Source organism: Notolabrus celidotus, chromosome 15 (assembly GCF_009762535.1).
Source record: "Notolabrus celidotus isolate fNotCel1 chromosome 15, fNotCel1.pri, whole genome shotgun sequence".
Lineage (NCBI taxonomy): Eukaryota > Metazoa > Chordata > Actinopteri > Labriformes > Labridae > Notolabrus > Notolabrus celidotus.
In genome coordinates this window covers 8,660,945-8,678,664 of record NC_048286.1, presented here as the reverse complement: position 1 = coordinate 8,678,664, position 17,720 = coordinate 8,660,945, and the positions used below count along the sequence as shown (strand labels likewise).

At 39.0% G+C, this 17,720-nt stretch overlaps 1 protein-coding gene across 1 annotated transcript; it reads left to right on the top strand.

The window, feature by feature from the left end:
- Positions 1 to 1,827: 1,827 nt before the first annotated feature.
- Positions 1,828 to 9,383, top strand: LOC117826220 (cathepsin Z). Its single transcript, XM_034702130.1, has 6 exons — positions 1,828 to 2,030; positions 3,985 to 4,148; positions 4,368 to 4,547; positions 5,160 to 5,310; positions 8,831 to 8,996; positions 9,243 to 9,383. The coding sequence occupies exons 1-6, from the start codon at positions 1,900 to 1,902 to the stop codon at positions 9,354 to 9,356; spliced, it is 906 nt and encodes a 301-aa protein (XP_034558021.1). The 5' UTR covers positions 1,828 to 1,899; the 3' UTR covers positions 9,357 to 9,383.
- Positions 9,384 to 17,720: the final 8,337 nt, after the last annotated feature.

The following is a 17,720-nucleotide window of genomic DNA, read 5'->3' as shown; positions in this document are numbered from 1 at the left end:
GGAAAGGAAAGGGATATAAAAGACCATGACAGGGTGCTGGTGGCCTAGTGGTCCAAGCGCCCAGAAGCTATAGTCCAGAGGTCGCCGGTTCGATTCCCAAACCAAATGATGATAAAACAATGGTCATAATGCTTATAATGCTAAAAGGAAATTACTCCAAGTTAAAAGCCAGATTAAAAAGTTGAGTCTTAAGTTACTTTTAAAAACATCCAGAGAGCTCGCTGTTTTAATGTCCACAGGCAGAGAGATCCACAGTTTTAGTGCATAAAACAGAAAGCTCTCTGGGCGGTGCTGGTGAGGGACACATGAGGAACATTTAATAACTATGCTGACCAAGTTAAAATTCTGGGAAAAGAAAAAACTTTGGCCCATTTTCAATTAGACTTTTAAACACTTAAAACAGAAGTGAGACAAGAGAAGTAGAGTATAAACACAGAAACTATTCTAAAAAATGTATGGAAAGTTGTGAAACAGTAACATGCACCCTAGCAAAAACAGTAGGCTAACTTTAGCATTGCACATTTTAATCACACAAAATATAATGTGTGGTAAATTGGGGTTTGGTATAGATAATGCTAAAGCTAAGACTAAGGCCTTAGCACAGGGGTGTCAAACGAGGGCCAAAACCGTCTCGCTAGAGGTTCCAATCCGGCCCGGTGGAACGACTTTGCAAAGTGAAAACATTTCAGACAAGACATTAACTGCAATTTTCCAATAAAAGTAACTACTATTTCAAATTTGTCCTCTGGGGGTCGCAAAAAATCATAGCGCTGACGGAGCGCCCTGGACGGTGCTCCAGGATTTTTTTTCTCAAAGTGAGAAAATAGATCACTTGTTGTTTGCATAATCCAGGTGAGATTCTTAAAGACTTTTTAGAGCACTATAAGATGATCAACTAACTAGTAAAACTGGCACTACACCCCTTCATACACTGTCCAGCAAGCAAACTGTTCATGCTGGAGCTGAGGGGTTCAAAACAGTCAACTTTACCTTCTTCATTATTATAATCTATCTGTTCTTATGCAGTAAACATTACACTCTGTGTCAGGTGACTGTGAAACCTGTGTGTTTGGTGTGTTCGCAGCAGGTTTCAGGGCTTAAAGAGTAAAATATTCGGCCCACTATGAGACTAATCATGGCAAAAAATACAACAGTTGTTTTTGTAGAAAGATAGTTCATTAAATGTTAACATTTTCAGAATGTACTTCAGGGCTCCCAAGTTTTGAACTCAGTTCAGAGTGAGCTTTTGGCAGCGGGGGGAATCTGCAGTCAGTCTGCATAGCTGGTGTGTGGCAAGCTCATTCTGAACTCTACAGGAAACCCACTTGATTCCTACCTGTTCCACAGTTTAAGGAAAATTGGCGCAACTTGGTTGGCGTTGTCCTAGTAATTACTCTGCGTGAGAAATACAAAGTGTGGCGTGTGAACAGGTTGAAATGTGTGTGTCTCACATCTGACACGTGAGACTTCAGAGCCCTGGTACTTGTACTTTTTTGCACTAAAACAAAGGGAAAAAATTTGAGTTTTCGTTACTTATAGGTTATTATGTTAAGATTTTGCTGGTCTGGCCCACTTTTGATCAACCTGGGCTGTATGTGGCCCCTGAACTGAAATGAGTTTGACGCCCCTGCCTTAGCAGCTAGCAATAAAAATGTAGTAGGGAAAACGTTATCAATATCCTCCTGTTACAATTATTGTCTGTTCAGTTTCTCTCAATGGGAAAAAGGGCCAAACTGAAGCCTTTTTACGGACTGCAGTTGTTTTATCTCTGACTTTATAAGGATAAAAGCTGAATTATGTACAATATCACAGTAGTCAGCAGTCAGCAGCTTCCACCTTTGGATGCAGGAGCAGGGAGGGGGCGCTCTCCCTGCATTCAAATGAGGGAGCGGATCCAAGATGGCGTCTTTCATAATAACTGTACTGCTGCTGCTTTGCTTAGCATCATTTTCACAGCAAATAAGCTCCTCCAGGCTTTTGTATGAGCCTTGTTACAAACCCTTCAGAGACGACAGACCAGCTTCTGTCCGGTAAGTGAGCATGCAGTGTGAATTTTGAACTGACAGGGACAAAGCTTGTTGATGTGAGCTTGTTGTTTACCTCTGAGTGACTGAGGTCTCTCCTCTGTGTGACTTGGAGACCTGACATGAGAGGATCCTTGAGCTCTTAATGAGGTTATTGTCTCACGGTAAGCTTGTTAACGTATCCCCTGTTTGGTTGTTTAGGATGTTCAACTGTGTTTTCTGCGACAAGTATCTCTAAAACATACTATGCAGCCTAAATGAAGCGAGTTTAAGAGTCACTGTGGTTCAAGTAAGTTACACAATGTGAATTTGTAACTAACCTAAATTTCTACAGAAACCATACTCATGGAAATCACGTTGAAATGTAGGTTGAACAATTATAATAAACAACACACACAATATTATTATGGAACAAAAGAGCATTCATTCATTTCATTATCAGACAATCATCAGGATTATCCAAAATAATGTCCTATTTATTGGAATTGATTGATTGATATTTGGTTATCCTGTGAGGTATTTTGTAGGATTTTGTGATAAAACAGAGGAACAAAATTTGGCAGTTCTGTCTTTTTGCATGGTTATCAAGGTGCTTATTTTATTTTATATTCACTTTTATCATTATTATTATTACTATTGTTATTTTATTGTACCTTATTTGATATTGACTTTTATCATTGTTATTATTATTCTATTTTATTTTATTTTATATTGACTTTTATCATAATTATTATTACTATTTTATTTTATATTCACTTTTATAATTATTTTTATTATTATTTCATTTTATATTCACTTTTATAATTATTATTTTATTCGATATTCACTTTAATCATTATTATTATTCTATTTTGTTTTATTTTATTTGATATTCACTTTTATCATTATTATTATTATTCTATTCTATTTTGTTTTATTTTATTTTATTAACTATGTAATTCCCGTGTTGTAAGCTGCTGGAACCGAACAAATGATTTAGCCCGATGTGGGGGATAAATAAAGTTCATATAATCTAAATCTAATCTTTGCATTTGTTGGATTATACAAAATTCATAAATTATTTTTTCCCAACCACTGCATTTTAATGAAAAATAACTTGGTCAATTTTTGCATTTTATTATGCTTTGTGATTTAATTTTCGTGTCCAATAACTTATGTCACCTGGCTGAACACTTGCATAAAGCTCTATGCGAAAAACCTTGAGACTGTTTCAGACACTGCTTTTATATTTGACCTCCAGCAGTTGTGAATAGCTGTTTATTTCAGTTCAGAGCCATTTAAAAATGAAATCCAACTCATTCAGGGACTTGGAAAAAGTGGTTCACACTTTCATCTCTCCCTGGCCTGATTATCGTTACTCTGTGTATGCTGGTATCTGCTAACCATCCCTGTCTCACCTGGTCTAAAAAAAAGCAGCCAGGCGTCTCACTAGGTCCAGGAATAGGAGTCATATTAGTCCCATTCTGGTCTCTCTTCGCTGGCTTCCAATTTGCTTCAGGATTGACTGACCTCCTGAGCCCTCACAAAACCTTCAGTCTCCTCAGATCATCCGACACAGGCCTTCTGTCATTCCCGCAGTCTAATCTGAAACTTAGAGGTGACCGTGCTTTGGCAGTCCAGGCTGTTTTTCGTGTGTTATTCTATCATTTCTGAGTTGCTTGCTCCGTCTCATATTTGTCAGAATTGCTTTGGCTGCACGTATCAGTTATCTCATTCATTATGCAGCACTTTGGTCAGCTGCTGCTGTTTTTAAAAGGGCTTTATAAATACATTTGACTTGACTTGAATCAATTTGATCATTATGAAAACTGAATTAAGAATTTTCAATGAAGGCACACTTCTTATGAGACTAATACGACTCCCTTTTACTAGGTCTGACTGCTCTGATTGCCCCTATATGACATTGTTTGATCTCAACTATAACAGCCAGATATGAACCTTCTTCCATCTCTTTATTTAGGACACATCCTCGCCCACATGAGTTTGTGGAGGTGTCAGACCTTCCTCCATCCTTGGACTGGAGGAACATCAAGGGGAAGAACTATGTGAGTGTCACACGGAACCAGCACATCCCACAGTACTGCGGGTCCTGCTGGGCCATGGGAGCCACCAGTGCACTAGCTGGTAAGCATGGTAGAGGGAGGGAGGGAGGGATAACTAGAAGATGCAAGAGGTGTAAAAGTATATTATTTACAGAATAAAGATAATTATATATTGAAATAGATATTATAGTGTTTGTGTGCAAAGTATACTGAACAGATAGTATTGTTCAATGTTTTTATGTTATCACATTAAACCTTTTTAATATGTTTGAACTTCATTGTCACCATCCTTTTTTTAAAGACCGCATTAATATAAAGCGTGGAGGTGTGTGGCCGTCGGCTTACCTGTCAGTCCAGAATGTGATCGACTGTGGGAAGGCGGGCTCTTGCTTTGGAGGAGATCACATGAGAGTGTACGCCTACGCACACCAGACAGGCATCCCTGATGAAACCTGCAACAACTACCAGGCCAAAAACCAAAGTAAAAAATCTTCCTGTCTTTTATGACGCTGATCATTATGTCTGCTGGTATATTTACACCATCTGTCTCACAGTATGTGGACTTTCTTCACACAGTTTATGTTTAAGCTAGATCCTTTTGTTCCAAGAAGGGAAACGTGATCATTTTTAAGACCTAAGTGTGCAGGTGAAGTCCTTGAAGAATAGTTTTTCCCAGTTTGATGTTGAAAGATTTGATATTCTCTGCAGCAAAGTCCCATTTCTTAGAGACAGCTTTACAGCATAAAAATATTCATGAGCTTAGAAAGGATTTATGATGTGGTGTCCTCATGTCCTGGGTCATGAAGTGTTAATCTGTTGTTGTGGAAAACAAAAAAGTCAGAATAAGTGCTGTTAGAGAATATTTTCATGTTGTAATATGTTTTTATTTTGTAATTCCAAAGGAAAGAAATATCTATAAATGTCAAATTACAAACAAATAGTATCACAGCACTCAGAAATGATTACACTACATTGTATCAGCTCACTGGAAATTCTACATCTGACTTTATTGTTAGGACTCATCAATAAAATCAGAACTGTGCATCACTATAAGTCCTTAGAGGTAATGTTCTCTGTTGTTTTATTTCTCCAGAGTGTGAGGAGTTTAACCAGTGTGGCACCTGCTCCTTCTTTGAATCATGTGCCATCGTTAAGAACTACACAGTGTGGAAAGTGGGCGATTATGGAGAAGTTTCTGGAAGAGACAAGATGAAAGCTGAGCTTTACACCAACGGGCCCATCAGGTAGAGTAAGTCATCCTCCACAGTCGTTTCTAATCATCCACCCACCCACACTCCCTGTGTGAGGGAGGAGATTTAGCCTTAACTGTTCTTCTTCTGGAGACATTTTTATTAGCACAAAGATATTCAATCATTGTGAAAGTGTTGAGAGACTTAAAAGCACTGTGTAGTTTTATTTCAAGTCTTAATATTCTTTAAATTATTTGAATTCAAGCCTTAAAATATTAATATTACCGCCAACCTTCCTACATTTTCATTCATTTACAAAAGTTCTGGTTTTGGCAGCTTTTATGATCTTTTAATGGATTCCATAAAGTATTCACCAGGTCTGTAAAACTCTTCAGTTTGAGCGTCTGATACCCACTGATGTGTTGGATCAACTTCTCAAAAACTTTTCACCAGTAAATGTTTGAGATTAAAGGTCGTATAGGATCAGGAGTGGACAGATAGTTGCGTCTGGTAATGTTGAAGATTGCTGATAACTGTTATTAAAATCACTTTCCCAGCAAAAAGCAAAAAGAAAAGTTGACCTTGGTTGCAAAACTTAAACAGGCTGCAGGTTTGGTTCATGTCTTCTGATCGACTGTGCAGTCATAGTGGCTGTGAGATAAGATACAGCCCACATTTACACAGAGAGCACAATTTAATAAAACCAAAACACATTACATTTTATTTTCAAATGGTTGCGATCTAATGAAAACAAACACATGAGTGCTATTTTTCCTGTGACATCATTCTCAAGGCTGGAAGTTCAAATGCTGTTATAATCTCATTCTGCTGTATTCAAGGTGGTTGGTAAAACAGTTTTAGGGTGACTGACAATTATTAAGTCACTGCCTAAAGTTGAATGAAAATCAGCTGTGTGAATTTGATAGATGGATACCTTTAGATCGAACATGCTTGACCCTAAAATAAGAGTAACAAAGATGGTAATTTATACAAATTGTAAAAGGAGATTTGTGATCATTTCAGTGAATGCTCAAGAGGATAAAGTATTTGAGAGGTAGAACAGATGTCTTCCCTTGATTTCACTAAGTTGTTAAATACATTACATTACATACAGTACCTCTCACACAGCTCTATGACAGACGACTCTTTCACCCGGGACCTGATAGAGTATTTGCTGAAATACACCGTACCTATTGGATCCTCAGAGGCAAACATGCTTTTAAAAAACATCAACGGTCATGTGCTGAGTACAGGAAATAGCGAGCAAAACCTGTCAACCCCAAAATGGCAGACCACCATTCCTGGTCTACAGGAGTAGACTGTTTTGGTCCCCTGACCATTAAAGTGGGACGACGAGTTGAGTACAGGACTTAAGCACAGATTAAGTCCTGAAATGGTTAAATGATCACTGTAAATAAGTGAGTAGTGTTGTATGGCAAAAAATCTCATCGAGCGGTCTTTGAACAGTGAAATGTATAACTCCGTGTGAATATTTGCTGTGCAAGAAGTAAAAAAAATGCTGTTTCTTTATATCTTGTGATCTGACACATACTCCCTTCTCAGTGGCGACAGGCATTAAAGGTGACATATCATGCAAAATCAACTTTTAATGGTTCTCTACCTGAAATATGTGTCCCTGGCATGTCTACAAACCCCCCTGAAAATGGAAAAAAATCCATTCTGCCCCTGTTCTGATTTCTCCACCTTTCTGTAAATGTGTGCTGAAACGAGCCGTTTCAGACTTCAGTGTTTTTCATAAATAACGCCAAGTTATGAAGTCGGAGCTTGGAGCTTGTTCAGTCCACAGACTGTATAAAATACAACTCAACTCCCCCTGTGTTTTTCATTACCTGCACACATGTGTGCTAACAAGGAGTTTAGGAGGGAGGCATGCTAGTTGTAGGCTGTCTTAATAAACACAAAGGTCGGTTTTACTCCCCACGTCTGCAGATTTGAAGATCTAGTGGATGATTTTTATTTTTCATGGAAAAGTGCTAGCGCCAGTTAGCATAGCCACATAGCCACATGTTTGTTGCTGTGTACCAAGACACACGTCGACATACTGACAAATAAAACAACAAAAAACACAAAATCTGTGACCAATCGTTGAGAAAGGTCCTGCTGCAGGCGCCTCTCCGTCAGGATCAGATTCTGGATCAGATTCAGAGGGTTGAAGTAACGCGGGTCTGTGAGCAGCTGTGTGTATTCAGCCAGCATGTAAACATTAGATCAACGTGCTGGAGAGCTGAGGCCACATCCACTTCCTGAGGGGGCGTGGTCAGAGAGCTTATTCTCATTTAGGCACAGACACAGAAAAGAGACTGTTCTGAGCAGGGCTGAAAAAGAGGGTTTTTCAGGCATGCCACAATCTGATTTCAAAGTGTTTCTTTGAGCAATAAACTTTAAAGACATGTTTTGGGGACCTCTTAGACCAATATATTTTGATGAAAAAGAGCATAATATGTCACCTTTAAATATGAGTGTATATACATTTTAATGTTTTTTGGTGCCTTTTTTTCCCTTTTATTAGAGAAGAGATGAAAGTGGATGAAGCAGGAAACTTGGAAAGAGAGTGGGGGAATGACATGCTGGAAAGAGGCTGCAGGCTGGAATAGAACCTGGGCCACTCACTATATGGGCGTGTGATTTAACCATTAGGCTAAATCCATGCCCAGAAATGGTCGTTTTTGATGTTGATGGTCTTGTTTGCTTTTAGAGGTCACATAAAAGCATCACTGTCCATGTCTCTCTGCTTTGTAACCACTTAAAAACTCCTCACAGGAGCTTTAACCTGTTACCTGTACACCTGTAACAGCTATGGTTGAATTCCAGGATGTCAATAATTACAGCCTAGTGTTTTCACATCAGCCTCCTCCTCCATAGCCTTCAATCTGCCACATGAGCACTGGTGTAAGTCTCAAGCATCATGCTAATTTGGACTACATTTCCTCCTTTGTTGTCAATAAAATGCACAGTAATGATCATGTAGGACTCTGTGGCATGTGAAGTCCAATCATGGCCTGTGAGTAAATCTCTGTCTGCAGACTCTTCTCAACTTTAAGAGCTCAAATAGCTTCTTCTTTCTTCCTCTTTGTTGGTTTAAAAGTGGCCAGCACATCTCTTAGCTTCTTTCACTGCTGTCTGAGAATATCTCATTACTGTCTTCTGTCATATTGCTTCTGTCAACCTCTTATTCAGCCAGATAGGGTCTCATTGTTGTCATTAAATGAGGATGTGTCAAACTGGCAAGGAAATCTGTATTTTTTAAATCAAAATATTGATATTTGGCGTCAGTATTTTGATCCTTTTTGATGATGATGAAATATTGATGGATTTTTTGTCCCACCCTGTTATACAAGGACCCTAAGGATGAGAAACTTTGCTTTGTAACATCTCACTGCAGATTCAGAGCAGAAGTGTGTGGAACTCAGTGCTTCAAGCCCACACTGTATTTTTAGGAAACTACAAAGTGTGGCCCAGCTGCAAGAAGATAAAACTTTTGACCCTGATTTGATCCCATAGACATCCTCTTCTTGTTAAGGACCTCACTCAGTCACTCCAATCTGTCTTTCAGTTGTGCTCTGATGGCCACAGCAGGCCTGGAGAATTACTCTGGGGGAATCTTCAGAGAGTTTCACCCCCTGTCCCTGCCAAATCACATCATATCTGTGGCTGGCTGGGGTGTGACGGAGGACGGGACTGAGTACTGGATCGTCAGGAACTCCTGGGGAGAGTTTTGGGTGAGTCTTTCTCTGTCTTCTGCACCACACCCTGCTCCAGTCTGTCCTCAGACCCAAATGAGCAGCCAAAATACACACACTGCTCTACTTTAGAGGTCATGCATTCACTGTAGTATACATTTGGTTTGGACAGTGTTCAAAAACAAAAGTTTCAGGGAAGAACAGCCAGTGTTTTTGACATGATCGTTTCCTCTGACATTGGGTTTCTGGTAAAGAGTAAATAATGTTAAATCTCTTTGTTTTCAGGGAGAACATGGCTGGGCAAGGATCGTCACCAGTGCATATAAAGGAGGAAAAGGAAACTGGTTCAACTTGGGTATTGAGAACAACTGTGCATATGGAGACCCTATTGTGACATAAATACCAAAATAAAATGATAAAAAGACTCATTCTGTCATGGATGTTTTTTTAATAATTAGTTATATTTCTTAAATTTCTGGTAATCAAATACAAAATGTATCATTTTCTGTGTTTAGATGTTGTTCAGTTTATTTTTAAAGGACACACCTAACCCCAGAAAAACAACAACTTGTCATTATTACATTTTGTTATTTAAACAAAATGAATATGGGAGAATTGGCTTGATCAACTAGCTTTAGAGGTTCTACTGGGTGGATTTTGTTATCTTTAGCCTCAAAGTCATTATTCTACATTACACTAACCAGCTGTTCGCTCCATATAAACATTCAATATATTGAAATAATCCAGCTGTGTAAATCTGTGCACCTTTTCAAGACTAAAGCAGAGCCTACCCCGGCCACAAAATCTATTAAAAAAACACAAAGGCTTGTTTTTTTGGTTTATCTGTTTTAAACTGATGTAGAATTGTAGTGGTTCAACATGGTGGGTTCCATAGAGGAGGATCCACTCTGTATATATGGAGCACATTGTAACAACAGAAATACATGCTATTTTATTTTAATATGATTATACACCAATTAAAATATGCCTAGTAGTGATGTTTTATTGTAATCTGCCACAACATTCATCTAAATATTACGCTTTTATTAAATAAGTGCAGAAAATGTTGCAAAAAAAGACTTGCGAAAGCTTGAACTGTATATTGGATAATCATTTAGTTACCTCACAATGATACTGAGTTTTACTGATACAAAATTTACCATTAAAGAGTCAGTGTATTTAGGAGGTTCTACTGCTGAGAGGTTATCTCTGGTCTTCATGCTAGGGTACGCTAACTGGCTCCTAGCTTTGGCAAAATATTTAACGCACAGACATTAACTTATCATTTGATCAATTTTACACTTAGATAAAATAAAAACAATCAATAGTATGTCAATTAGTGAGCTTTGGATGTTCAAGATGATGGAGTTAATATATTTATACTAAGATAAGCTAATTGGTTGTTTCTGGTATTTATGCTAGGTGAACAAACTATTGGCTTCGGCTCAATATTTTACACACGTGGGCTAAACATTTGATCAAATTTATACTTGAACACAAATCAAATTAGCACGAGTGTGTTAATAAGTGAGCTTTGGAACTTCTACTGGATGGAAATTGTTATCTTTGGACTAAGTGAGGCTAACTAGTTGAAGCTACTGGCTTTTGCCTTTTCCTTTGAAGCCCCTGTGAGGATGTTTTTCCCCCTTTAAAGTCACTTTCTTGAACATTTTTTGCCTCCATAGCTAAGACAACTGAAGACAGACAGGAAATGCAATGAGCACAGAGCAAGGGAAGACATGTTAAGAGTTGAGGCTGGGAGTTAAACCAGCAACAGCAACAGGACTAACAGATTCTGTACTACTATTTTTAATGCCTGATATCACTGTAAGGGGGTCTGACCAGGTGATTTAAAGCACGCAGAAGAAAACCACTGTTTGACTTTTTCCACAGCAAATATTCACAGTGAGTTTTACTTTTTCTGTAAGTTCTGTTTTTTGGCATTTTTTGCCTTTATCGGATAGGAAACTGGAGATAGACAGGAAATGTGGGGAGCAGAAAGTGTGGGAAGACATGTGGCAAATGGTTAAGGCTGAGAGTCGAACCTGCGATTGCTGGGAATGAGGACTATAGCCTCTGTATATGGGGCGCACTTAGATCGCTAGGCCAACAGTGCCAGGTGAGTGATACATTTTTACTGTTAAAAGAAAGCAGGATGTTATTTCTTATTTTTCAGAGAACACCACTTATACTTTTGCTTGAAAAAAATCAGCAGATAGTTATTACTTTGTCCACAGGGGGGCGCCAAAATCAACACAAGCAGTAAGTCCCTCACAGGAGTTTTAAAGTAAAGTTACCTTTTTGATTTCCACTGTTGTTTTTTAGCTGTACTTTTTTTGCCTTCCCCCCACTTTAGAGGCTGAGAGGCTGAGGCAGTGGGTAGGAGTCCCTGAGAGCGCCCTGGATTGGTTCTCTTCCTATCTCTCTGACAGGAGTTTTTCTGTGTCACTTGGTCCATACATGTCTGAAACTGCTGCACTCTCCTGTGGTGTCCCTCAGGGTTCTGTATTGGGCCCTATATTATTTGCCTTGTATTTGCTGCCCTTGAGTCGCATTATCAGTAAATTCAAAGGTATTTCTTATCACTGTTACACTGATGATATCCAGCTGTGTGTCTTTTAGGCCTGATGACACAGACAAGCTGATAGTTTTCCTTGATTGTCTGACTGCCATTAAGGACTGGATGGCTGACAACTTTCTGCAGCTAAACGCTGACAAGACAGAAGTCCTTATTGTTGGTTCTGATACTATAGCTTCCAAGGTTGCTCAGTGTATTGGTTCCCTCTCTTCTGCTGTCCAGTCTAAACTCAGAAATCTTGGAGTTATATTCGATCAGTCCATGTATTTTGATCACCACATAAAACATTTGTCCCGGTCATGCTTCTTCCATTTACGAAACATTGCCAAACTTAAGTCTGTTGTGTCACATCCTGAACTGGAAATGATTATTCATGCTTTTGTTTCATCCCAACTGGACTATTGTAATTCATTTTTCACCTGTCTCAGTAAGTCGTCCCTCCATCGTCTTCAATTAGTCCAGAACGCTGCTGCAAGGCTGTTGACCAAGTCCAGCCGGACAACCCACATCACTCCGATTCTATCTTCCCTACATTGGCTTCCAGTTAAATTTAGGATTCATTTTAAAGTTCTCGTTTTTTTGTACAGAGCTCTGCATGGTCAGGCTCCTGAATACATCGCCGACCTGCTCCACCCCTACCTTACCAGTAGGTCACTCAGGTCTTCTGACCAGGGCTTGCTGGTTGTCCCTCGAGCTCGTCTAAGAACAAAAGGTGACCGTGCTTTTGAAGTTGTGGCACCAACATTGTGGAACGCTCTTCCTGTAAATGTTCGTTCAGCTGTCTCTGTTGTCCCCTTTAAAAAACTTGTGAAGACACATTTATTTAAACAGGCCTTCGACTCACTGTGTTCAGACTAATGTTTTATTTATGCTATGGTCTGTTTCTTTTAATGTGTTGGATATTTTCCTGTGAAGCACTTTGTGATTTTATTCTGTGAAAGGTGCTATACTAAATAAAATTTACTTACTTACTTACTTTATAGACATATGTAAAAGCTTTTTAGCATACTTCTTTGTTTTGCTAGTAAGCTATTGCCATTGTAGCGCTCTTAAGACAAACTTCATCCGGACTCTGAATTTAAAAAGAAAGATTTTCCACAAATTCAGTGGATTATTTTCTCACACTGTGTACAGGATGAAAAAACTACATGGAAGAAAGGATGATTGTGCCTGAATTCTGTTTTCAACTCAAAATAACTCCTAAGAAAACTGCAGAGTCTTCACTTCAGTGCCATTATCAAACATTTCTAAAGAACCTATTTATTCCTTCAAACGGCAGGCCACTCACTTTAAATTCACCTGTGGAGAAACCGTGTTGGCAGGGCTCAGGAAACTTGGGCTCCCTGTTAAATTGTTGGTCTGACGCGCTGGATGAAATCTGCTCAGCTTCTAACGAGTGTCTGGAGGCTGACCGCTCAAAGCTAATTGGACTCTGACTGAAACAGAATGGACACAGAATAACAGTGAACTATTTCATGGTGTACTGTACTGTAACCTCCTCCCTGACCCAAGTGAGGTGCTATTTTTCATAAAATTCAAACCTGATTCACATGGTAATGTCCTCATTGTCTATGTTAATGGCTGCATGAATCAGTGTTTCTCGCAGATTGAAACAAAGAGGGCCATTAAGGACTCTGAGTACTGAGCGACCCATGGGCAACAACACATCGCACAACTTAACCACACAACTCAAAACAGCTTTTATACCCTGACTGCATTATCTCAAGACTGAGAAGCTGCTAAATTTTAGTGCTCATAAGATTCATTTTGTCACATGAAGATCTGAACGTCTCCTGTGAAGCGCTTTGTGCTTCTGTTAGTAGTACTGAGGGCTTCATTTGCATGCTGTCTTGTGTGCATCTTGCAAATGTGTGCAAATTTACTTCATGTGTTAAATGATGGCATCATTCTTTGTACCATACAAACAGCTTTAACAACTCAAACAAGTAACAATTCAAAATAGACTCACTTTAAACCATAAAACCATAAAAACAGATGACATTTTCTTAAATATTAAGCAAGTATTGCCTCCCTTTCATACACAGGATATATACTTTATGTGTGTTACAGTAAAGAGGATGGAAAGCTATCAACTACAAGCCTTTCCATGAATAAATCTGAATTTAATGCATGTATATTTGATGCATTTCTCGTCTTTGCACTCCTACTCTTTTGAATTAATATACACAAGAGTCAGTGTGCAGGCATTGCCCTTTTCAGCAGCCTTTCACCTAAAGTACAGGAGATTTGTGTATAAATACATAATTTAAAAGCAAAGTGAGTATATCATCTGTGTGGACCGTGGGGGGGTTTGTTTTCTGGTAGCTGTACATTTTGGGTACAACAGCCCTGAGAACAGGGTGTGTCACAGACGTTAGCAAATCATGCAGGGAGAAAATCACAACAAGCATGTCTTATTATCTTTAATTATTTTACCAACATGAAGGTCTAACTGGTGTTTTAAAGCTCTTTTGATTCTAGCAGAAACTCTAGCCTGAAAAACCGACACAAGCATGAAAAGGGGAAAAGAAATTATGCTATTTATAACCAGGTTTTAAGCTCCCCCATTGAAGTCTTGACCTGAGAGACCTGAATAGAGGCTAAGACCCTGACTGTGAGTAAAAGCAGGATTTGTATTATTAAAGAGTGTGAACTGTGATTCCTGCTCATAGCTGCAAATTGAAAGTTCGGCTCGTTGGTGTTGGTGTTTGTGAGTCTCTTAGTGCTTTCTCCTTGAGACTGAAGGACGGGGAGTCACACATGCAGGGCAGCTTTGTTTATTTCAGGGTTTGAACCACAGTTAAACAAATTTAAAGGGCAGCCTGGGTTTAATGCTAATGCCAATTCAAATGGCTTTTATTGCATTTCATTTGGGATGTGTTGCAGAATACAACTGCTGATATGACAGAGGTGAAATGATAATGACAAACAGTAAGTGAGTAGATAATTACTGATTATTAACTGCTGGAAATTCATAATTTTCCTTCATTAAAAAATGTAATTCTAATAAAAAATCAGTGTTATACTATACATTTTTGCAGCCAAGGATTTATTTCACAACACAGCAGAAACATGTTTAAGCCTTTTATTGACTGGAAATAATATTGTATGTTTGTGTTCTCTAGATACCGGAAAATAGGGACAGCATTTTTTTGAGTTTAAATAAATTAAAATAAAAAAATGCTCAAAATTGTAGAAAATAAATAAATAAATAAATAAATAAATAAATAGAACAAAAGAACAATACATAAATAAATAAAGGAGGTGTTGACAATTAGTGCGTTATGGTAATTAAAAGCATGACGCTGTCCATTTTTAGAATCTCAATTCTGCACATTCTTTCTTTTATTCCATAACGAGAGGTCATTTCTCCGTCTTCATTCATGTCAAATTAATGCATACCACATACTTCATATCCAACATCCCATGAATACTTACCACATGCTTTCCCTTGAGTTTTTGAGCTCCTCTGTCTCCTAGGTTCCTGTGGATGGTTGCTACAGACCGCCTTCATCTGTAGACCTGTCTGACTCTGACTGCTACAAATATTCAAATCAGTCCTCTCCATATTACCATTGTTATAGCTGTCAGTGACAAAATAAGACCAGTTGGCTTTAACTGTTACATTTATTACCACTATATTATCATAATTATTATAATGCTAAATGGCATATTTGTGGCATTGTAGCCTGTATACTTGATTGTTGTTGTTGCTCTGCTTGTTTGTCTCCACCAATCTCTCCATTCCTGCCTCTCCTTCTATCTCACTTTCTCAGTCCAGTATGGTGGTCGAGGTTTCTGCTTGTTAAAATTATATATCTTTTCTTGTCACTGTTGCCAAGTACCTGCATGGTGGGTAAATGTTGGGGCTCTGTAAGTAATAAGACAATATGACGGTCTGGACTTGCTCTTAATGTGTTGAGATAACCCAGGTTATGATTTGGTGCTATGCAAATATGACTTAATTTCTCACTTTCAATTAGAAAAAAGACAAATTTTTCCACTTTTGGACCGAATACTGAAACATATCTCTATTTTTGTAGCTAATTGTTAGAAGTCTGAAGACTATCCATTTGACGTGAGCATCAGAAGCTGTCAACCTGTACATTACCATCTCCTGCCATTTAAAAATAAGAAGAATAGAAACCGAGGGAAAGCACCCACAATGGCTGCTCCCTAAAAACAGACGCAGATAACCGAGTGTCTCAGCAACTCCAAGGCCACTGAAGTTGGAGGAAATCCAAAAGAGTCCTCAGACATTGAACCTGCAACAACGTCAGTGATGAACTTGATCAACTTTGGATCAACTCAGGACAACTCATCAATAATTAACTTTGTTTCAACTTGGTACAATTTACGCATGCTAACACCTGTTTCTGACATGTGAGGAAGACGTTGCCACCCTGAATTACATCGTGGACTTTTAGCTCACACACAGGGACACACATATGCAGAGGGACAGTGGCTTGGTGCTAATGCCCAGTCTAACACCCACACCCTCTGCTCAGAGAAAAAAATATCACAGCTTCAACACAAGTTCAGAGGTGAGAGAGGCTTCTATTTCATAAAGCTCATGCTTGAGCTTTTTCTTCTTCTTTATATGTGTCTTGTTTAGTTTTATTCACTCCTTGGAATTAAAACCATGGAAAGTATCTTAGTTAAGTTTTAATCTCATGGCAATAAAACCATGAAACTCTTGTAGATAATAATTACTCACAAATCACTCCCAAAAAGAGTATGGAGGTTCTACCCTATAGAAATCCTCATAAAGGAAGAAAACATACTTTTTACTCTGTAAAAAGAAAAAAGACAAGGCTTCACCTTCACTAGAACTGTCTAAGCAAATTCAACCAAAGTATCTCATGGAACATAGAACCATGGAAGAGTTAATATAGGAACACACACATACGTGAGTGTTAACATAGATTTTTGAATAAAGAAAATTAATAAAGAAATAGTAATTATCTCCTTTCTTCATTTTCTCAAACTCTTGTATAGCAACGAAGAAGGACCACCGTCTCTCCCAGGTGAGGACACCACCCTCTGAGCATTCTCCCTGGGCAGCTTTGGTTGTTTTTATCTAATGTCTGTCATGTCTCAAACAGGGGCAGGACCTGACTGGAGTTCACTGGTTGAAATAACTTTTACCCTTCAGGCCTGGATGGGTAGCGCCCCCGGTGGAACTCCATACACTAATTACTTGTTGTGTATTATTGAGGATGCTCACTATCTGCTTATTTTTGGCCAGTTCTCTTTGTGTCCCTCTCAGTCTGTTCTGTGGAGCAAAGCCAGGCTGCACATCTGGAGGGGAGCTTTAGGTCTCCACCCTTCTGGTTTCTTGGAGGACCAAAATGCACAGTCGTGACCCCAAGCAAGTCCTAAATCTGAGATGTGAGATGCCTTTCCCTTTAATCACACTGCCGTGCATCAATTTCCCTCAGTGCTGCTGCTGCTGCTCTATTTTTCACTCCTTCAGCTCCCCTCAGTCTGTACAAGTCAGGTCCTGCTCTGACAGTCTACTGCTTGAACTAAGGCGTTAAGGTCTAGGTGAAGACAGGGGCATTCCTTTTCCTCTGTGCATGTTTCAGCAGAACTAGAAAGAGGGAGCAGACTTTCAAACTAACTGGTTTAGCAGGTAACTGAATGCACTGAGGCTATAATTAGAACAGTTTGTGAGAGCACTCTGCTGCAAATTAAATTCCTCTCTGGTTCTTATTTCAGAGCTCATATAGAAAGTGGCACAAACACACAAGCCGTCTTCTGGTGATTAGATTTCTGCTCTGAATCACTTAATCTCATTTGTCCTATAGTCCTTGGCTCTTTTCCATCTGTTGGAATTTGTGTGTTTGTGTGGACTGAAGCCAGATTTTCACTGATACCTGATCAGACGACGATCAATAGCTGCACAGTTTGACCATAAAAACCTCAAGATTTCAATAACTTTTCATTCAAGTGTTTTTCAAACCCTTTCCTGTCAGCCTCCCCCACTTCTCCTAACCCTCGCGCTCACACGCACGAGCGCGGACAAAAACACGCGGTCAAGCTGGCGCGTGTCAGCATGAAAATACAGGATGTCAGCAGATTCAGTTTTAAATTAAGTTACATTGACAGTTCTAAGGGGGGGGGGGGGGGGGGGGGGATGTTGAAGACCTCATCGAGAGTTTACCAAAACAAAAGTTAGCGCT